The sequence below is a fragment of the Enhydra lutris genome, unplaced genomic scaffold (genome assembly GCF_002288905.1).
Source record: "Enhydra lutris kenyoni isolate GAN:26980312 unplaced genomic scaffold, ASM228890v2 scaffoldscaffold55, whole genome shotgun sequence".
NCBI classification, from domain to species: Eukaryota; Metazoa; Chordata; class Mammalia; order Carnivora; family Mustelidae; genus Enhydra; species Enhydra lutris.
The window spans coordinates 10,278,987-10,300,683 of record NW_019154139.1 but is presented as its reverse complement, the minus strand read 5'-3'; the positions used below and the strand labels follow the sequence as shown (position 1 = coordinate 10,300,683).

General features: G+C 54.1%; 1 protein-coding gene across 1 annotated transcript; it reads right to left on the bottom strand.

Moving 5' to 3' along the window:
* Nucleotides 1-8,070: 8,070 nt before the first annotated feature.
* On the bottom strand, nt 8,071-19,693 carry LOC111157702 (ankyrin repeat domain 54). The gene is made up of 8 exons (XM_022519334.1): nt 19,306-19,693; nt 17,966-18,013; nt 13,075-13,173; nt 10,618-10,689; nt 10,074-10,121; nt 9,873-9,997; nt 9,545-9,652; nt 8,071-9,162 (listed from the first exon to the last, which is right to left on the bottom strand). The coding sequence occupies exons 1-8, from the start codon at nt 19,628-19,630 to the stop codon at nt 9,088-9,090; spliced, it is 900 nt and encodes a 299-aa protein (XP_022375042.1). The 5' UTR covers nt 19,631-19,693; the 3' UTR covers nt 8,071-9,087.
* Between the last annotated feature and the right edge of the window lie 2,004 nt (nt 19,694-21,697).

The following is a 21,697-nucleotide window of genomic DNA, read 5'->3' as shown; positions in this document are numbered from 1 at the left end:
AAAAAAAAAAAAAGAAAGAAAGAAAGAAAGAAAGAAAGAAAGAAAAGAACGCGTTCGGGATTTGGGGCACCCGGGTGGCCGGGTCAATGGAGCATGTGAACCTTGACCTCAGGGTTATAGGTTCTGAGCCTGTTGGGTGTAGAGATTATATAAAAATAAAATCTTTAAAAACAAGCAAACAAAAAAGTTCAGTGATTTGCCCAAGGTCACATAGCTAGTGTCTGGCGGAAGCTGGTTGAAACCCGCCGCCATTTAACTTGGTCTGCTCCCTGGAACCGGCTTCACCTCTGGGGCCTCTGTTCTCAGTTTCTGTGTTTTCCAAGGTTTTTCTTGGTCCTTCCTGATTCTGTATCGGCCCTCTTCCCTAAACCAGCAGCTCCCACACTTGACTGGATGCTCTGGAAACCTCAGAGAGCTCCCAGTCCCCTCTCTTAGCATAGTTCTGTTCCACCACTCAGGCCAGCTGATGGCCTTATGAGACCTGATGGCCTTCCCCAGCCTTCCCCAGCCACCCGGTCCCAGGTCTACTGTCTGACCCAAATCCCTTGCATTATTCCCTCAGCCACTCGCTGCTCCTGGCTCAGGTGAGACACGGACCCACACTTGGGTCCCAGCCAGCAGCCCCGGCTTCCCCGTGGCCCCCTCCCTCCCTGTCCATGCACACAGCGGGGTAGTCCGTGGCTGTGGCAACCTGCTAATTAACCAATAAATCAGTCTCAATGGTTGGAGAGCTACCCACTTCCCTCCCTCCCTCCCTCCACCCCACGCCAATAATATTTATTAGCTCAGGCTGAGGCCTGAGACCTTTCAGCCTCCTTGTCTCCCTGGCACACCTCCCAGCTGCTGGGCACCCTGGGAAGGCCCCTCCCGGACACGAGGCAGCTGCTGATCCGCCTCACTGCCTGCCACCTGCCGCAGAGCCAGGGGTCAGAGTGTCAGTCACCCTTCACAGGGGGAGGCTGAGACGGGCTGGGGAAGTGACTGCTTTGAGAGCCCAGCGCAGGGGCCTGACCCCAGGTCCAGTGTTCTCTCTACTGTGTCTCTGCCAAGGTTCCCGTGGCTGGCTCTGGCCCCAATGGTGGGAGTGTTTCCCGAATGGCAGGCCACCCACGTGGCCTCTACCTCCACATGGCGGTCGCTCACTCCTGCACTGGCTCCCCTGTGCCTCGCAGACAAGAGATACTACCTCCATTTTCACAAGTGGAAACTGAGGATCCAGGACATGAGGTAGGCTGACCAGAGCTGGGATCCGACCTGGGCCCGACGGAGGGCTCTCCTGGCAGGCTGGGCATTATGGGAAAACATCTAAGACCGCCCGACAAAATTCGCCACACCACACTGGTGAGTTCCTGCTAAGTAGAACAGGGAGCGACATCTCCTTGGGCCAGCCACCCTGCTGGGCTGCCGCTCCTTGGTCAACTCTGCGAGCAGGGACAGGCACCCAACTGGGAACATCGTCCATCCCAGACAGGCAAGAGACAGGATCACCTAGCCAGGGAGGGGCAGAGCCAGTACGAACCTGCATGAAACTCCAGGACAGGGGTGAGTGGAGGGGGGCGGTCAGGGGGAACCCTCCACAGTGGCCTGGGTCTCTGCTCCCCTGGCAGAGGAACCGTGGTAGAACCCAGGCCCCTGGCTGGACTCCAGGGCCTCCTACTTCCGAAGGGAGTCTCTCCAGCCCACTGGAGGCTCTGACTAATGGAGGACAGAAGAGCCTGGACCAGAGCAAGACAGGAAAGGTGTTTGATACACAAAGATGGAAATGATCCTTCCCTTCCTTCTTTCCTTTACCCCCCCCAGGCATCTGGGTGCCTGCCTTAAGCTATGCCATGAGGGGAGCACAGAGAGGGTCTGAGTCTGACCTGGTCCCTGTCTTCCAGGAGCTCCTCTGTCTAGCTGGAGAGGAAAACACCAAAAGAAGGAAAGACAGCGCTGTGTGGCAAGGCCGGTATGGGAGAACACACTGTTCTGAAAGGGCACAGAGGAGGAAACTCCTGCCTTCCTGGGCAATCCAAGCAGGAGTCCTGGAGGAGGTGGCAGTTCCTAAAAAAGGCGAAAGGGGTCTGCCAGCTGGAGCAGCAGCCTTGCCAAGGTGGGTACAGGCAGGAGCAATAGGGGGCTTGTGCAGTTGAGGCGAGCAGGGTGGGAGGAGTCTGGGGAGGCCAGGAAGGCGGGTGCAGTGAGATCACATAGCCTCCTGGGCCAGCTGGGGGAGCAGGAACCTCATCCTTCGGCAGGCAGTGATGTCACTGAAGGTTTTTAGGATGCGCCCCGCCAAACGTGTAGCTGGGAAGCCCCCAGCCTGGCTACATGGAGGCTGGGCTGGAGACACCAGGCTGGCAGCGAGCCACCGATCCAGAGGCGGCTCTATGAGCCTTCGGCCAGGAAGGCCGCCGCCAAGGGCCTGGCCTGGGGCTGGGAAACTCTTTTGCCTTGGATTTGGCAGGAAGACTGATGGCCTGCTGCTGGGCTTGGGCTCGGCCTCGGAGACCCCTGGGTCTGCTTCAGGCGCCTAATGAAATGCTTGGAAGAGCAGATGGTCATAGTGTTTTGGCTTGGAGAGAAATGTGAGTCCTGTAGGGCCCCAGGCGGGCACTGGGGGCTGGAGGAGAGGCCGAATGTGCTCTGGCCATTCTCCGAGGCTCACGAGAATCCACTCAACCTGAGCCCCCAGCTGGATCTCAGGCTGGGCCTGGGGACAGCCTGGGGGTCCCAATAGGAGTTGAGTTGTAAGGAGGTCTGAATTCTGCAGTCCTCTCATCCTCCTGTTGGTGCAAACTGCTCAGGGAGGGCCTGCAGTGCTCATGACTGAGCACTTACTCTGAAGGAGGAAAAGGCAGAAGCATGGGGGCTTAGAGGAGCCCAGAAGGCCCTAACCCAGCTTAGGCAGGCAAGGAAGACTTCCTGGAGGAGCTGGTGCCCAACCCAAGTCCTAAAGTAGGAGTCAGTCAGGGTAGATGGGGAAGAGAACAATGGAAGAACATGGGTGGGCACAGGCCACCTGGAGTCAGGCACAGGCCACCTGGCATCAGGCACAGCATGGTCTGCTGAGGATCTGCCACAGGTACAGAGGGGCCCCAGCAGGAAGTGAGGTGGGAGTGGTGGGGACAGTCTCAAAGGATTCTGTCAGTCCTCTTTGAAATTGAGGCTGTAAATTGTCCTGAGGGCAACAGGGAGCCACTGAAAGGTTGTAAACAGAAGAGTAAAAAGACTTCCCCTTTAGGGAACTTTCTGGTTGCCAGGCAGGCTTTCCTGGGGAGGAGGGCAGAATGAGATGGGGGCAGGGCAGGGACACCAGTTAGGAGGTTGGTGGGAGAATCTGGAGAGACGGAGATATCTAAGATGTTGATGGTGAGGATGTGAGGATAGACAGGACAACCACTTACAAGGTACACTCGTTGGAGCTTGGTGACTAAATGTTGGGGAGTGTCCCAGCTTACATTCCAGACTTCTGGCCTGGGCTACTGGGGGTGACAGGGGGGAATAATGGGGGCACATGTTTGGGGGGAACACGTTGAGACTGAGGGGCCTGGGGGGGCACAGTGGGGGGTGTCCACAGGGCAGCTGCTACACTCAGGCCTTGTGCTTTGGCCCTGGAATGTGTCTCCTCTGCTTTAGAACTTGCAGTTGGAGAAACAGAGGCCCCGAGAGATTAAGTAACTTGCCCAATGGGTCTACCTCAGGTCTGTCTGATCTCTGTTCCACAGTCTTTAGGGAGAAGAGGCAGGAAGGAGTTGGTTGAAGCGGAGGGAGGAAGTTGCATGTGCAAAGGTGACCCCCCGCCCTCCGCCCCAGCTCACCACCCTGTGTAACAGCGGTAGCCTGGGCCGACACTCAGTCCTGGGCAGGGTGAGTGAGGGCAGGGCCCAGGCACAGCTGCTCAGCCCCTCTCCCTGCTTCAGGCTGGCAGGAACGGCATCATCCATCAACTTCGAGGTGTGTACCTGGGGATGAAAATACCAATTAACCACCCCGAGACTTCCTGTTAATGAACACCAGTTCCTCGGGCCTGACTCAGGGCTCATTTTCGAGCTGCCAGCCAGATCCAAGAAGGCACGAGGCCAGAGGAACAAGCTGTGCACAGGCGGGAGGCGGGGGGGCATGGCTTCTGGCTTAAGTGGACAACACTCTGATTTACTGAGGCATCTGCTTGATGCCACGTGGCGGCTCAGGCTCTGTGCAGGGGTGATACAGAAGCTGGAGGTGGGGCGGTATGCAGGGCACGAGCTCAGAGTTCCTGGGATGCTGGGGAGGGTGCCGGCCTGAGTGTCTGATGGGTGGACGGGACGTGCAGGGTTGACACAGAGCGGTCCGTGGCAGAGTGCAGAGGTCAGGGCACCTGGGGAGTCAATTTGAACCCCGGCTCCTGCACCTCATGTTCTTGAGCTCTCTGTGCCTTGGGGGCTTGCAGAATTGAGCTCTCAGAGCCAGGTCCCATTAGAGGCAAACCACCCTGCGTGGCTCCCCGGCCGCTGCCACGTGTTTGTGACATTGCCAGCAACGTCTCCAGTCTGGTCTCCACCAAAGCCCTCACAATCCAGCCCAAGAGGCATGACTTACCCACCTCTGCCCCTCGGGGTGAGCCGACTGCCAAGTCCTGTGGTGACTCGTGCCACCCTCCCAGGCTTTCAAAGTGGGAGAAATTCACCAGGCTGGCATGGACTAGTCCCAGGGACAAGCACTCTGGCCCCTCAGCTGGGGCTTTGGGAAGGACTCTTGCTTCCCTGAGCCTGGTTCCTTATGTGGAAAGGGAGCTGATCATATCTCCCTGATGCTCGGAGGCTTCTGTATCGGCTTGAGGGCCAGCCCTGGAGAGGCAGGGCTATAGTTCCCTTTGGGACCCAGAACTGGGGGGAGCCAGGGACTTTGTTGGGATCGCCCGGGCATCAGACCAGCTTCCCGATCCCCTCTAAGCCAGCCTTGGGCTCAGCATTTGAAGCGGTCTGGGAAGCACTGGTAGAGGTAATGACTTTTCCCAGAGGGGCTTTTCCCTGGAGTTCATGGTGCCTGCTCTGAGTAAGAATGCACCTGACCTCTAGCGTGGAGGTGGATGTGGCTTCTGCCACCAGGGCAAATCTTCAGACCTCAGGACATCTGCAGCTTCGTCCCCTCCTCCCTTCTGGCCAGCCTCTCACCCTCCTGGGCCCAGCAATTTCCACGGTCTCCGGGACCCACCACCACCAGCTTCTGCCTGTCCTCCAGCCTCTAGGCCTGGCTCACGCTGTTCCCTCCATCTGCCCAGCTCTCCACCACCCTGGGCAGGCTTGTGATAGCGGAGGCAACCCCCCAAGATCATCAAGGGCCCCTCCAGCCTCACCAACTCAGACTGTCCTCTTTCTCTGACCTCTAGTGACCAGATGCCTGCTTTGTCCACCAAGACCATGGTGTCATGTGCTCGGCAAGTAAAGGACCTCACCCTCCCCTCATGGGGACAGAGATGTTCACTCAGTAAGGTCCAGCACTTCCTACCAACTGTGCCCCAGGGGACACTGGTGACCACTGGCACTTTGGAAACCTTGGCAGAGATCATGTCAGCCCTGGGCTGGGCCCCACACACCAGCTCTCTGACCTCAGGCAAGTTACTTTCCCTCTCTGAGCCTCAATTTTCTGCATCCATAAAATAGCAGCGAAGTATGTTGGCGACCTAACATTTTATCCCAAGCACTGAAGCAAAGGACTTGAGAAAGGGCCTGCTGGCACCTAGTAGGAACTCAGCAAACATGATCCCCCTCAGTTTTGGGAAACTCTGCTTCTGAGAAGGCTCTAATGTCGGGCATGGTGGGAACAGCATGAGTTTGGGGGTGGACCCAGGCTCCAGCCCAGCTGCCCAGCCGGGTCACCCTGGCAAACCTGCATTTTCTCTGCTATCAAAAGTAGCAGTGAGCCTAGTGGTCTGGAAGGATGGTTGTGAGAACCTGTGGCTATTCTCCTGTAATCACTCCCCACTGTTTGCCAGGGACTGTGTCCTCCTGTCCACGGCCACACTCCCACCAAGGGCATAGCTGGTGTCCCGGAAGTGTTTGTGACGGTGAAACGTGAGATCTAAAACAAAGGACCCTGCTCAGAAGGTGAAATCAGTGGAGGTGGATTTCTTCTTCTTCCACCGGCCCCACATGCTCCCCTTCTGTTCCCTCCACCACCCCCTCAACTCAGTAACTCCCAGAGCAGCTAGGAACAGAATTAGCCCCTCTACGGGTGACCTTGAGGAGTTCTCCATCCTGCCCCCTGCCCAGCTCAGCCAGCTTAGGGCCCACTTGTGTGCTTTTTGACTCACTCCAGTGTCTGGAGCAGACTATAACGGGTGGCTGTCCGGACAGATTTGGGGTGGCAGGCACTTCCTGGCTGGAAATGGGGTAAGACAGATTGGCCGGACTGGCTTATACGGCTGGGGTGGGGGGGGGAGAGTGGACAGTAACTCCTTCCCTTGTCCCAGTGGCCCATTCTCACGGCGATGTGGTTCCAGGGGCCAGGAGCGGGTGGCACCATGGGATAGAGTATGTTGCAGGGATGTGTCCTGCTTTCCAGGTGGGGCTGGCTTGGTCCAGGCCATGGACTTGTTAGGAGTTAGCCAGTGAGTCTCTGTGTCAGACTGTTCTAGAAACAGCTGCAGTCATCTCAGGGCAATTTCACAAAGTCCCAGCAGCCCCCACCCTCTCGGCTCTGTCCAGGCAAAGCAGCCTGCTCAAGGGCATAACCCGTCTCAGAAGTACCCAAGCTCAGAAGTACCCAAGTGGTCCCCAGAGTGTCCTTGACCTTACCTATCTGCTACCAAAGCTCTGTAGCAAGAGTTCCTAACTTCTTCTGAAGGTAGACCCTGCTGAGAGCGAAACCTATGGTCACTTTTGTCAGAAACACATGTACACTCTTCACACAAGGTCCTGCACGGCTTCAGGCGGATCATACCTCTCTGAGGGTGCATTCATTGAACCCCTGAGACCTGAGGTTGAGAAACTGCTTCACCTCTCCCCAGGTGATCAGTCCCAGGAATATGGTTACGGGAGGTCCAGAGAAGCAGGCCGCAAGAGAAGGGGTCCACAGCCTTTGAGGTCCATTCCCTCCCACCCCTACCTCTCCTTTGCCCTGACTTTCCTCTGCCCAGCCCCACCCCCAGGGCCACGGGCCAAGGGGCCTGTGTCCAGGTACCAGCACCAGCAGAGCCCCTGCGGAAGGCCAACTCACAGGCGTCCTGGAACCGAGTGAAAAACCGCCCCGCCCCTGTACTTCTCTCCCTCACTCCCCTCTCTCCGCCCCTCCCTCACGGGAGCTCCTCCCCCTCGTGGCTCCTCCCCTCAGTCCGCCGCCTCCACTTCTCCCCTCCCCTCAGTCCACTGTTTTCTCTCAAGGGTACCTCCTCCCTCTCGGGGCTCCTCCCCTCAGCCTGCCCCTCCTCCACTTCGCCCCCCCGCTCAGCCCACCTCTCACTCGCGCAGGGCCGCTCCCCGCCCCTCGCCCACGAACCACTCCTCCCCCGCCATTCGCTTCTCTCCGCTTCCCCGGCCCCAACCGAGTGCTCTTTCCCTCACTCCTCCATGTGGACCCGCAGCCACTTCACTCGGCTTGGGCCCCGTGGAAACCTGACTTCCTCTGGCCCTCTGTCCCCAGTCTTGGTGCTAGCGCCACACTTTCCCTCCCTGGATGCTGCCGAAGTGGTGGGGTTTCTCCTCTGAGTCCTGAAGGCAGCTCCCAGCCTGTGTCCCATACCCACAGAGACACTTTTCAGGGTCTGGGGAGCAGCTGGGAGCCATGGGTTCAGCTCCGATCGGGTAAGGCTGGGCTTTGGGGGGCAGCTCCCCCCCTGAAAAGTAGCCAGGATTCCAGTGTGCTCCGCGGGAACGTGGTGCTGGGCCAGGGTGCACGGGGTCAGTGGCCTGGGGAGTTTGTACTCTGTAGTCAGTGCCCTGGAGAGGGCCCGGTCGGGGGTGCTCTGCCCTCCTGCTCCCTGCCTGCCAGGCCCCCTGCCAGGCCCCGGGGGACCCCTGCAGGTCCACTGGCCAAGCAGGGTGCCTCCGCGGAGCATGTCAGTTTCCCGTCACTGCTGCAACAAACGTCCACAGACTTAGTGGCTTAAAACGACACATATTTATTCTCTTACAGTTCTGGCGGTCAGAATTCTAAGATCAGTCTCACTGGGCTAAAGTCAAAGTGTCAGCCGGGCTGGTTCCCTCAGGAAGCTCTGAAGGGAGCCTCCCTTTCCTTGCCTCTTCTAGCTTCTGTGGGTGCCTGGGGTCCTCAGCTCTCACCTCCTGCTTTCCTCCCATCAGGATGCCTGTGACTACGTGAAGCCCCCGGGGTAATCCAGAGAGTCTCCTGGTCCACAGATCATTTATGTAATTACACCTGCAAAGTCCCTTTTGCCCAATAATGTTCACAGGTTCCTGGGGTAAGAACAGGGACATCTGCGGCAGGGGGTGGCGGGGGGGGTACTATTCAGCCTACAACTAGGCTTCAGAATGGCCTGCCTCGCCCTCCCTCCCGGTATTTTAACGACTGGGCAAAAGAGTCTGGGCCTTTTCTGCGTTGGGTTCCGCAGGGTCCTTCCTAACCCTGTGTTTCTGAGGTCTTGGCTTCAGCAACCCTCCGTTCCGCCCGGAGAAACTCACTGCGACGTCTCCTCGAAAGGCAGGTGACAAGCCTCAGTCTAAGTGCTGGGGAGGGGCGCGGGGCCAGCCAAGATGCCCCCGAGGATGCCCGCCTTCAGCCCACACGCTGCTGGCCACAACAAGCCCCTGGCCGGGAAAGGGACGTAGAGAAGGGTCTGGGGCTGGCTGAGGGGGCCGGGGAGGCCGCGAGACAGGTGGGGCTGGCTGGGCCGGTGCACGTGGGCCGGCCCTGAGCGGCTGCAGTGCTGTGGGAGCAGAGGAAGAAGCTGGGGGCTGTGGTCCCGGCCCACGGAGATGGTAGAGGCCGTGGCTGGGAGTGGCTCTGCGGTCGGCGAGAGCATCTGTGGCCCGGAGCATCTGGGCGCGAGGGCCTCACCACAGAAGTGCAGCTCCAAAGTCCCAGGCGTTGGGCTTTTTCTTGGTACTGAGAGAGCGGTGCGGGCAGGGGCAGGCAGCAGCTGAGCGGGACGGCGGGGAGCCTCTCTAGCTACCTCTTCTCCATGTTCTGCATTTGCAAGCTGAGGGATGTGAAGCTGGCCAGGAGGTCGGTCACTTCATCCACCTGTGGGACAAAACCAGCGCCCCGTCACAGGTGCCACAACAGGCCCAGGTGTCTCGGGCCCCAGATCTCCACCCCAGTGCCACCGACATGGAGGGTAGGTACAGTCTTTCCTCCCAGGGCACGTGGCGGCTTCACCATGGACTACGGAACAGCCGTCCGACTGATGATCCTTGACTCCAGGGTCTCAGACTGCCCCAGAGAGAAGAGCCACGGGGCACAAGGAGGTTCAAAGGTGATGGACAGAGGCTTTGGGGTCCACAGCGGGCTGCAACCCCGCAGCCGCGGCCTCTCTCTGCATGAGTGGCTGGCTGTGTCACAGCAGAGAGGGACTGGCCCCGAGCTCCTGCCGGGTCCTAGGCCCAGCCAGGCCACCGGCGCTCACCTGCTCTTTGGTGCTCGTCATCTGGAGGCGGGTGCAGAGGTCGTCCAGCCGTTCGCGCTGCTCGTGCCGCCCCAGGCGCTCCAGGTACTCCCTCAGCATCTGGATGATCTGGAACAAGGGGCGGGACTGAGCTGCCCGGGTTCTAGCTAGGTGGCCCAGACGCCAAATGGGGTTGGTGGGAAGCAGCCGGGAGCCCTCGGGCTGGAAGCGGGCATGTCTGTGGTCCCGGCAGCCCCTGCCCCGGGCTTGTTTGCTGGCGTGTCTGTGTTTGGGCAGCCCCTGCGTGGGGCCGGTTTGCTGCCATTGGCTCGGCAAGACGGACACTCACCTGCTTTACCTCCAGCCGCACGGCCTCCAGGCACTGGGAGTGGCCTTCCTGAAGGATGTTCAGCTTTGACTTGGCCAGGTGCAGGGGCGTGCGGCCAGCTCGGTCCAAGGCATCCACACGGGCCCCTGCAAGAGCGGGCTGAAGTCAGCACACGGGGTGTTGAGAGCAAGGGAGGAGAGCGAAGGGGAAGGGAGCACATACCTCCTCGTAGCAGGGTAGTGATGACAGGGACGTGGTTGGTGCAGGCCGCTGAGGAAGAAGAACGGGGCCATGAGAGTCCCGAACAACAGGGCTTGGGCCGGTGTGCCCACCGGAGGGAGGAGGACCGTGACTCCCGAGTGTGTCCGCTCCAGGTCATACCTCCAGAGACAGCATCACCAAAGCCGCCATGGGGCGGGCCCAAATCTCTCCCTGTACAGCTAGGGAGACTGAGGCTGGGAGATGGGACCCACCTCACTGCCAGCCACAGTGTGGGGCAGCCACAGGCTGCAGGTCTCACCTTCCCTAGCAGAGCCCCGCTGAGCCTCTGAGGTTGCTAAAGCAGCTGTGCTCAGGGCATGGCCCCCTGGGGACCGAAGGGGAAGGCCAGGGGACAGAGTGTGGGGGCAGGGAAGCCCCCGGGGGCTCAGGTTCTCCCCAGATGACAGGAGATCCTGCTGGGAGTTTGCAGGACCTCAGGCTCTCCAGCAGAGCAGCCCACCTGCGCTGCACAGAAGGGTGGGCTGGCGGCTTTCCAGGCACTTACCCAGGTGTAGCGGCGTGTTCCCCAGCCCGTCTCGCTGGTTGGGATCAGCCCCATGGTCCAGGAGCAGCTGCACTGGAAACAGCAAAACCCACGAAGAGTTGCTGGAGGACTTCTATGGACTGGACACTAACCCCCACCCCGAACCTAGCTAAAGAGGCTTCCTCAAAGTGTGGGACACTGAACGCAACACGGTTCTCTACATTGTTTTGTCCATTTCATTCAGTCGTTCATTCACTCGCTCACTTACTCCCTCGCAGGACTTATGTATAGGACCCTGAGGGCCGGGCACTGAGGATTCCGGGACAGCCTTCCGGCCTATGCAGGACTGCGAAAGGACGGGGCTTTTAAGGGTTAAAGAAAGTTCTTTCAACAGCAGTGGCTGCTGGTAAAGGCTGTCAAGGACACTTTCTGCTCTTTCCACAGCCAAGTGCCACAGCGGGAATTACACCAACAGCTGATGCTGATCATTGCCCTCCCCAAGTCTCTACGCCACCTCCAGGGTGGGCTGCGGCATCGCCCGGGGCCATCAGTTACCGCGACGGGTGTGCAGGTAGACTAACACGTATGACGCAGCCAGGCTGGGCTGCACACTGAGTATAGAAACGCATGGGAGTCGTATCATAAACCTGCATGTGCAAGCTCTAAGGCCAGCCTGTAGAAGCAAACAAGACTATATCTCCGTGGGGGCGCATGGGTGGCTCAGTGGGTTAAAGCCTCTGCCTTCAGCTCAGGTCTTGATCTCAGGGTCCTGGGATCCAGCCCCGCATCGGGCTCTCTGCTCAGTGGGGAGCCTGCTTCCCCCCCACCCGCCTCTCTCTGCCTGTCTCTCTGCCTACTTGTGATCTCTGTCAAATAAATAAATAAAATCTTAAAAAAAAAAAAAAAAGACTGTATCTCCATGACCTCAGGATAGGCAAAGATTGCTTAAGTAGGTCACAGAAATGCTAACCACAAAAGAGAAAAGATGGATGCACTGGATTCATTAAAATTTAGAACTTGGGTTCATCAAAAGACACCACTCAGAGAACAAGGCAAGATAAGAAAAGTTAAGTCATTTATATTCGATAAATGACTTCTATCCAGAGTATATAAAGAATTTCTACAAATAAATAATTAAAACAACAACCACCACCAGGCAGCTTGTTTTGAAACATGGACAACTGGATGGCTCAGTTGTTAAGCGTCTGCCTTCTGCTCAGGTCATGATCCCAGGGCCCTGGGTTCGAGTTCTGCATCGGGCTCTCTGCTCCACGGGAAACCTGTTCTCCCTCTCCCACTCCCCCTGTCTGTGTTCCTTCTCTTGATGTGTCTCTCCCTGTCAAGAAATAAATAAAACTTTAAGAAAATAAAACGCAGGGGTGCCTGGGTGGCTCAGTGGGTTAAAGCCTCTGCTTCAGCTCAGGTCATGATCCCGGAGTCCCAGGATCGAGTCCCGCATCGGGCTCTCCGCTCAGCAGGGAGCCTGCTTCCCCCTCTCTCTCTCTGCCTGCCTGTCTGCCTACTTGTAATCTCTGTCTGTCAAATAAATAAAATCTTTTTTAAAAAAAAAAAGAAAGAAAAGAAAACACAGACAAAAGACATGAACAGGAACTTCACAAAAGAGAATATAAAAATGGCCAATATGTACACAAGAGACTACAAAAATGGCCAATACATACATGCTTAACATTTGTCGCTACCAGAGAAACATCAATTAAACCACAATAAGATGCCACCATGCTAGAATGGCTAAAATTAAAAAACACAATACCGGGCTCCTGGGTGGCTCAGTTGGTTAAGCAACTGCCTTCAGCTCAGGTCATGATCCCGGAGTCCTGGGATCAAGTCCCACATTGGGCTCCCAGCTCCATGGAGAGCCTGCTTCCCCCACTGACCTTCTCCCCTCTCATGCTCTCTCTCACTGTCTCTCTCTCAAATAAATAAATAAAATCTTTAAAAAAAAAAAAAAGACAAAATACCAAGTGTCAGCAAGGCTGGGGAAAAATGTGGAACTCTTCCATTGCTGCTGGGAGTGTATACGGGGACAGTATACACACTTTTCCTTTCTTTCCTTTTCTTTCTTTCTTTCTTTTCTTTTTTTTCCTTCTTTCTTTTTTTTTAAGTAGGCCCTACACCCAACATGGGGCTTGAACTCATGACCTGGGGACCAAGAGTCTCATGCTCTACTGACTGAGCCGGCTTGGTGCTCCTGAAACTATCTTTTATCTTGATCCGGATGGCAGTAACATCAGCGCACACATACAGAAAGGTCACTGTTTGTAAGTTATACCACACGCAAAAAGGACTTTGTAGGGGGACAGAGGTTTGTCCTGCTGGACACTTGGCACTGAGTAAATGCTGCCTGAATGTCTTGAAGGAGTGGCCGCAACCCTGGCGGTGTAGACAGATCTTCCCCCAGCACCCCTGCCGCGATGCTCCTCGGCCAGCCCCATTCCCTGCCCCATGCCCAGGACTCACCGATCTGGTCATTGCCATTGCAGGAGGCAAAATGCAGAGCTGTGCGGCCCTTGTCGTCAGCTGCACAGGGATCAGCGCCATCTTCCAGAAGCTGCTGCACTGACACCACCAAGACAGAGGGGCAGGGGGACAGAGAGGCAGTGTTAGCTAAGCAGCAGCTCCCAGGGCGGAAAGAAGGGTGCTCTGGGGTGCTTCCGGGCTGGGCATCGATAAGCCAGGGGAGAGCTCATCCTGCCTGGATGCCGGCCTCCAGCCGGCCAAGATAAGGGATGCCAAGATAAGGGACTTGTTCTCCCGAAAGCACGACTGAGGACCACAAATTGTGGCGGCTCAAACTCTGTGTCTAGAGACAGAACATCATAGAAGAATCTTGGCCCTCGGAGTCAGGAATTCTAGAGTCACAGCAATCCCTAGCACGGACTCTGGCCACACATCCATTCGGATACGCATCCATTCCAGCTGGACACAGCTGCCCGAGCTGTTGGGGAATGCTGCCTTCACTCCCAGGAGGTGGCCCTCCGGAGGGGCCAGAGCACAGACGTGGAGCCGCATGGACTAAGTCCCAGGCGAAGCTGAGTAACGAAGAAAGGAGTACATTGCTGACAGCACGGGGCTGTAGAAAGAGCTGAGCTGGGAGTCGGAAGGCCTGAATTTGGGTCCCAATTCACTGCAAATGGGAATAATCGCCAATCTCCAGAGCTGGTCTGATGAGAGTAATGGATGGGAAATGCCTTCTTTTCACAACATGGAGCCATTATGAACCACGAGCCATTACGTGCCACACACATACGCCCAGCTGAAATGTAGAAATTGCTGCATTTTAGAGCAACCCCCAGTTTAGCCTCTGCCGGCAAACCTCTCAAGGACTCCAGACAAAGCCCAGAATCTCTTCCTCCTCTTCCTCTTCAGGCTCAGATAGCCACTCCGGCTCCCATGTCTCCTCAGGGCCCTGTTTGCCCTGCTCCTCTAATGTGAACACGCTGGGCCATTCTAGAACATTGAGGAGTATGCTGAACACCAGCCTGGCACCGGGCACCGTCTGCTAAGCCCCTCGCCCACCCAGCCAGGCATCGCATCCCATTCTGGGAGGTGCCCCAGGTGCCCCCACCCAGCTACCAGGAAGCAAAACTGGGAAAGAAACCCAGGTTTCCCTGGCTTCTCTGGCTCTAGAACTTCTGCCTCTCCCACTAAATACATCAGTGTTTCCGGGGGGTTTTGTTTTAGAAAAATGGTATCACTTCACATTCTTTTTCTCCAATTATATTGTACATTTTTTTTTGTTTATCTTACTTAATACCCAGGATCAAGATCAGACTTGTTCAGCTCCATGAACACTGTTGACACACTGACTAAAGAAATGAATGAAGGTGACAGGAACAGGTTTATGAGAGTGGAAGAGAAACAATGTACCGGTCAGCCTGGTACATTCACCAAAAGATAGCCAGCCAGAGAGAATAGACAAAGCTAAAAGAGTCCGTTCTCTTTTATGATTTGTACAGTTACAGTCTTCTTGGAAAGCACTAGAGGCAGCATCTGTCAGAAGTCATCGAAATATGCATACATTTTGATGTGATAACCCCATACCTGGGAAATTCTCTTAAAAATGAAAAACTGGGGCTCAGTTGGTCAAGTGTCTGACTCTTGATTTCAGCCCAGGTCGTGATCTCAGGGTTATGAGATCAAGCCCTGTGGCAGCCTTTGTGCTGGGCATGGAACCTGCTTAAGATTCTCTCTCTCAAAAAAAAAAAAGAAGATTCCCTCTCTCCCCTTTCCTTCTGCCCTCCCCAACTCAAAAGAGAAACCACTATGCAAATATATGACTAACTAAATAATTCTTTCTTTGTTCCTCTGAAGGCACAGTGGGCTCCCATTACAAATTGTGGCTATTTCTGGACAATGGAATTATAAGGTAATTCCTGCTTTTTACCTTATAAGCTTAAAAAAAATCATACAGCCATGTATTCTTTCTGTCAATAGGGGAATAAAACACATTTCCCTTTTGAAAAAAATGAATGGTTACAAAGACTATGAAGTCACGTGGAATATAAGATTGAGTATCTGGCACGGTTTGCAAGCCCCTAAAGAACATTTCTCTGCATAGGAAAAAGGACTAGAAAGACAGTCAGCAATATATTTACAGAGATTCATTCCTCTACTGATTATGGATGTTTGTATTGCATATTTCCCTCATCTCCCAAACATTTAAAATGTATATAATTTTATTGTATATGAAAATAGGTTATGACTTAACAACAGCAGGGCATCAATTTTGTGTCCAATATGACTGCTCAGCTACACCAAAAACCCAACAAACGTGCAGAGAAGGAAAAGGAAATGCAAACCATAAGAAAAAAAGAGTACAGGCGAACCCCACAGCCAGGGTCACCGTCAGTCTTGCAAGAACCTGGTCAATCTGAGAGCCATTTAGATGCGGACACGGGTGTGTTAGAGACTCTGACCGGAACATGAAGGCATTTCTGTCAAAACACTGAAACCACTGCATGAGTATCTGATTCAGGATGAACTAGGCTTTCTGTGGAAGGGAAATAGAATTCAAATATTCTCCGGCCACACATCAGAGATATTCAAAGGAGAATACTTATCATTTTTCCTTGAAAAACTATCTAGGTTGCTACTCAAATATTCCAAAATATTAAAGTTCACGGAAAAGAGACCAAAGTGAAGAGAGCTGGAAAGCCCTCCAGTTCCCAGGCCTGCTCACCGTGCTATGCCAGGGGTAAAGGAACCATTTTTTTTTTTTTTAAGATTTTATTTATTTATTTGACACACAGAGAGAGAGCACAAGTAGGCAGTGAGGCAGGCAGAGAAAGAGAGGAGGAAGCAGGCTCCCTGCTGAGCAGAGAGCCCGATGCAGGGCTCGATTCCAGGACCCCGAGATCATGACCTGAGCCGAAGGCAGAGGCTTAACCCACTGAGCCACCCAGGCACCCCTAAAGGAACCATTTTAAGGCCCACATTCTAACACCCAGCTTCCTGAGGTCAATGACTTCCTCTCCACACTGGCTGTAAATGGGCTTTCTGATCCCACGGCTCTCAAGCAATGCTCACATCTTCTCTGTTGACCGCAGTGCACCACCACCACCACCAAAACAGAACGATGTCCACTTGAGGTAGGTAGGCTCATGGCCGCCAAGATGTCAGGCCCTAATCCTCAAAGTTTATTGGACAGGTTACCTTATGCAGCAAAGACTTTGCAGATATGAATAAGGTTAGGAGCCTTGAGACAGAAAGATTATCCTGGATTATTCAGGCCCAAACTAATCACATGAGTCCTTAAAATCAGAGTACCTTTCCCTGCCGTGTGAACCAGAGAGACAGCAGTGAGAAGACTCGGTCCACTGTTGCAGACTTTGAAGACGGAGGGAGAAGACTATGAGCCAAGGAATGTGGGCGGCTCCTAGAAGCAGGAAAAGACAGGGAAACAGTCTCCCCTAGGGCTTTAAGAAAGAAATGCAGCTCTGCTGACACCTTGCTTTCAGCATGGTGAGACCTGCGTTGGATTTCTGACTTCCAGAATTATGTGCTAAGAAATCTGTGTTGTTGGGGCACCTGGGTGGGTCAGTTGGTTGAGCGTCTGCCTTTGGTTCAGGTCGTGATCCCATGGTCCTGGGATCAAGCCTCACATCAGGCTCCTTGCTCTGTGGGGAGCCTGCTTCTCCCTCTCCCTCTGCCTGCCATTCCCCTTGCTTGTGCTCGCTCGCTCTCTCTCTCTCTCTCTCTGTCAAATAAATAGATAAAATCTTAAAAAAAAAATCTGGGGGCACCTGGGTGGCTCATTGGGTTAAGCCTCTACCTTCAGCTTGGGTTGTGATCTCAGGGTCCTGGGATCAAGGCCCGAATTGGGCTCTCTCCTCAGCAGGGAGCCTGCTTCCCCCTCTCTCTCTGTCTGCCTGTCTGCCTACTTGTGATCTCTCTCTCACTGTCAAATAAATAAATGAAATCTTTAAAAAACAATCTGTGTTATTAAAAAATAATAATAATTTAAAAAAAAGAAATTTGTGTTGTTTTATTTTTTTTTTTAAAGATTTTATTTATTTATTTGACAGACAGAGATCACAAGTAGGCAGAGAGGCAGGCAGAGAGAGAGGAAGAAGCAGGCTCCCTGCGGAGCAGAGAGCCCGATGCGGGGCTCGATCCCAGGACCCTGAGATCATGACCTGAGCCGAAGGCAGCGGATTAACCCACTGAGCCACCCAGGCACCCATTTGTGTTGTTTTAAACCACTATATTTGTGGTAATTTGTCGCAGCAGCCCTAGAAAACTAACACGTGGATAAAATTACAAGCTTTCCCCTAGAACTTGTCCTTGTACCTCTGATGCTGCTACTGTCCTGTCAGCAATGAACGCAGGGGAGCAACAACAAAAAACCAGAGTGGCGTCCTGTTAGGAGCCCCTCCCATACCTTTCCGAGGTTCCGTCAACTAAACAAGTTTGAGAACCACTGACCCAACTACCCAACTTTTGACCAACAAAGCCTCGGCTGAGCAGTTGAGGGCGGTGGCTCTGTTCCGATGGCGGCCTGGCCAGCAGCTAAAGCTGACTGTCCATTCCCAGTAACCGGAAGTTCTAAAAAGCTCCTACTCTGCCAGGGATACGAAAGCAGACATGGTCCCAACAGCAGGAAGCCCACAGAGTGATCAACACTATGACATCAGGAAGTTCCGGGTGACAGAGAGGCATGGAAAGAGTAAGCATCCAAGCCAGACTTATCTTTTGCGAGACGATCATAGTTACAGAATATATACAGTGAGCCTAGCCCACGGGGGGAGCGGGTTATACTGAACTCAAGCACTCTTTTCCCAGGGATGGGTCGCCCGGATTTTACTTTCCCTAACCAGCCCACAGAGCTAGACCTGCTTTGCACACTCACCTGTTTCCACATCATTGGCGTTGGCCGAGTCCCTCAGCCTCTTCAGAGCTGTGAAGAGGAAAAGAGTTCCAGTTAAAAGCAAAATAAAACAGTCATGATGAAGCTGAAAGTGGGTGACTGCCCAGTTAAGCCATAGTGCACCCACGACAGCATCTAAAGGGAAAGAAAGGCACCAGGATGCGAGACGCTGGGAACAAGGGAAGACTGGAAATGTGGCAGAGCTAGTGCAAAAAAGCCACATTCTGTAGCAAATCCTTCAAGGCCTTTGGAGCCAGATCTTGGCTCTGCCACTTACAGTAGCTGGGCGACCTTGAGCAAAGAGAACTAACGTCCTGGGCCCCAGGTTTATCATCTGAAGAAAAAATACAGTGGACACACAAGAGCAGGAGTTTGAGTCTGGAAGGGGTGGGTTCTGATTCCATCACAGCCACTTACTAGCTATGTGACCTGGAGCAAGGCAATCGCTCCCAGCCTCAGTTTCCTCTTCTATATAATGGAAACAGTATGGGGCTCCCACTGAGTTATTGTGAGGATTAGAAATGATCATAAATGGGGGCGCCTGGGTGGCTCAGTGGGTTAAGCCTCCGCCTTCCGCTCAGGTCATGATCTCCGGGTCCTGGGATCTAGCCCCGCATCGGGCTCTCTGCTCAGCAGGGAGCCTGCTTCTCCTTCTCTCTCTCTACCTGCGTCTCTCTGCCTACTTGTGATCTCTCTCTCTGCCTGCCTCTCTGCCTACTTGTGATCTCTCTCTCTCTGCCTGCCTCTCTGCCTACTTGTGATCTCTCTCTGTCAAATAAACAAATAAATAAAATCTTTAAAAAAAAAGAAAAGAAAAGAAATGATCACAAATGTCCCAACAGTGTTTGGGACAACAAAAGCAGAATAATCGCTACGGATTCGTCGCCTTACTTAACTCTGGCAACGTCCCTGTACGGTACTCATTTACAGACGAGAAAACGAAGGCTGAAAGGTTCTACGGTTCGCCTAAGGCTTCAACGAGGTAGGGGAGTCCAGTCCCAGCCTGTGCATTTAAACAAGTTGGTGGAACTTGGCTAGAGACTCTGGCCTCCCCTCTCTGATAATAAAAGTATTCGCCAGTACCCCATTTTTTTTTTTTAATCTACTGATAAACGCCTGGAGTCATGAAAAGTTTCTATCCAGGAATGACCAAGTGCTTCAAGACCGTCTCTTTCACATTCGCGGTCCTTAGCCGCTCTCCAGCCTGATGGCTCCTACAAGGAGACTCAGGGGTCGCCATGGGCCGGGAGCTCAGCCGTGCGAGGACCGGGTCCCCAGGGGTTGGGGGAGGGCAGGGCCCCGCCTCCCGCCGCGCTCCTCACCGTGCACCTCCTTGCCGGTGGGCCCGAGCCGGCGGTGGGGCCTGGCGGCGCGCCTCAGCCGGCCGGCGGGGATCTTACAACGCAGTTCATCGCGGGGCTCCGCGTCCTGCTGCCACAGGACATGGAGGTAGCGCAGCGGGGACTGGGCCCCGCCGGACGCCCGGCCCGGGAGGTCCGCGCCGCCGCCCAGCGCGGACCCGAAGTCCGCGAAGGAAAAGAGGCCCTCGGGACCTGTCAGAGGCTCCGGCGCCACGGCGCACTCGCCCTCCGAACTCGAGCGGCCCGAGCGCGGCTCCTCGTCCGCGCCCCCGGCGGCGGCTGCCATGGCAACGGCTCTGCGCGGGTCTGGCCGCCGGAGCCTCGTTCCCGACCGACCAACGACCCGCTTCCTCCGCCCTAAGCCTCGCTGTCAGCGGGCGGGCGGGCGGGTCCGGCCTGCAACCACGGCAACCGAGCGGGGGGCGGGCTCCCATCGCCAACAGCCAACCGGGCACAGTTGGGGCGAGAGAATTGGTTTCCGGCAGCATGATTGACGGACACAAAAGCCAGTCACAAACTTGGACAGGCCACGCTCTCGCCGTACGTCCCCACCGGAGCCAATAAAACAGTCAAGTTTAGGCCACTCTCTCGCTCTTCCCCCACAACCCATTTCCCCCGCCGGCTCCTGGGAAAGATAACGGGCAGATGCTTTAACCAATCACTTTCAGACGATCTGCAGCCAATCACTAAGGAAAATGAAGAAGCCGCACTCTAGGGATAAGAACAGATACATTTTAAATCAGTGAACGTAAAAAAAGAAGGACTTCCTGGTGGGAAGTGCATAGTGTGAGTAAGAAAGTGAGAATGTGTTAAAACTTGGGGCTCTGCCGCAATTTGAGGAGTAATAGCTTCCACATGCGAAAGATCCCTTTAGTTAGGGTCCTCTCGGTAACCCTGGCGTTGATCACTGACTTACGAAGAAGTGTAATTCAGCGTCATTGCCCCACAGCGACAACGAGCCAGGTGTCTATGTGTTACGTTCCGGGCGCAGCATCAGGCTCGCTCGCTGAGATGCTCTCAGCCCAACGGGAGAGGACGGAGCCGGAAACACGGAAGGGCTCCCTGAGCGGCCGATGAGCTTCGCAAGCGCTCTCACAGCCCACTACCCGGTAAACACTTCTATAAGGTGGACGGGGAGGACCATCCCTACTTTACAGACGAGGAGCTGAAGAGAGGGGACTAGTTTATGGATCCCCGCTCCCTTTGGACCAGGGCTTTTGTCCAGGAAAAGTTCTTCCTTCTCACTCAACCCAGTAAAAATGTAATCTTTCTCTGACAGTTGAAAAACACTTTCAAAATTTGTAGTGCTCTCAGAACACCACTGTGAGGTTTCTCATTGTATGGTATGGAGACAAACGCTGTGTATTTTTTTGTCTCCTCAGCCCCATAACCGGTACGTATGCATATGCCAACTCCACTGGGAGCTAAAAGGAAACCGAGGAAAGAAATGAACAATGAATATGTGTCATATTCCGTATACCAAGTGTTTGATATATATTATACCATTTACTTCTCCCTTACAAGAATCTTAACTAGTAGATTTAAAAAAATTTTTTTTAATTTTTTTAAAATAAATAAAACCTTAAAAAAAAAGAAAAGAAAAGAAAACATCACCTGAGGGGCGCCTGGGTGACTCAGTGGGTTAAGCCTCTGCCTTCAGCTCAGGTCATGATCTCAGGGTCTTGGGATCAAGTCCTGCATCCGGCTCTCTGCTTAGCAGGGAGGCTGCTTCCTCCTCTCTCTCTCTCTCTCTGCTTGCCTCTCTGCCTACTTGTGAGCTCTGTCTGTCAAATAAATAAATAAAATCTTTTTAATTTTTTTTAATTTAAAAAAGATTTTATTTATTTATTTGACAGAGATCACAAGTAGGCAGAGAGGCAGACAGAGAGAGAGGGGGAAGCAGGCTCCCTGCTGAGCAGATCATGACCTGAGCCACCCAGGTGCCCCTGGTAGGTATTATTATACCCACTTTGCCGATCAGGAAACGGAGGTCCTGAGGTGTTATATGTACCCTTGTACAGGGTAAGAAAGTTGAAGAACTAGGATTTGAGCCCCCAAAGTCCTCTCTTCCCGTCACACTGTTATCTTTTAATGAAGAGCGTACTGGAAACCTGGTTCCAGAGAATTTAAGTGACATCTAGGTATTTATACTTTACTCCTGCTGAATGTACCTGAAAATAACTTCACTACTCATTCCTCATCTTTTTCCATGTAACAGCCTCCGAAGTAGTCTTCATTCCTCCAGCCTCTCTTTGTAGAATTTAAGGTGCACCTGCTGGCTAAGGCACAATTCTCTTCGTGTTTGTGGGATTTGCCTACCTACTGAGTACGGGTTTAAAGTGCAAACCCTTTA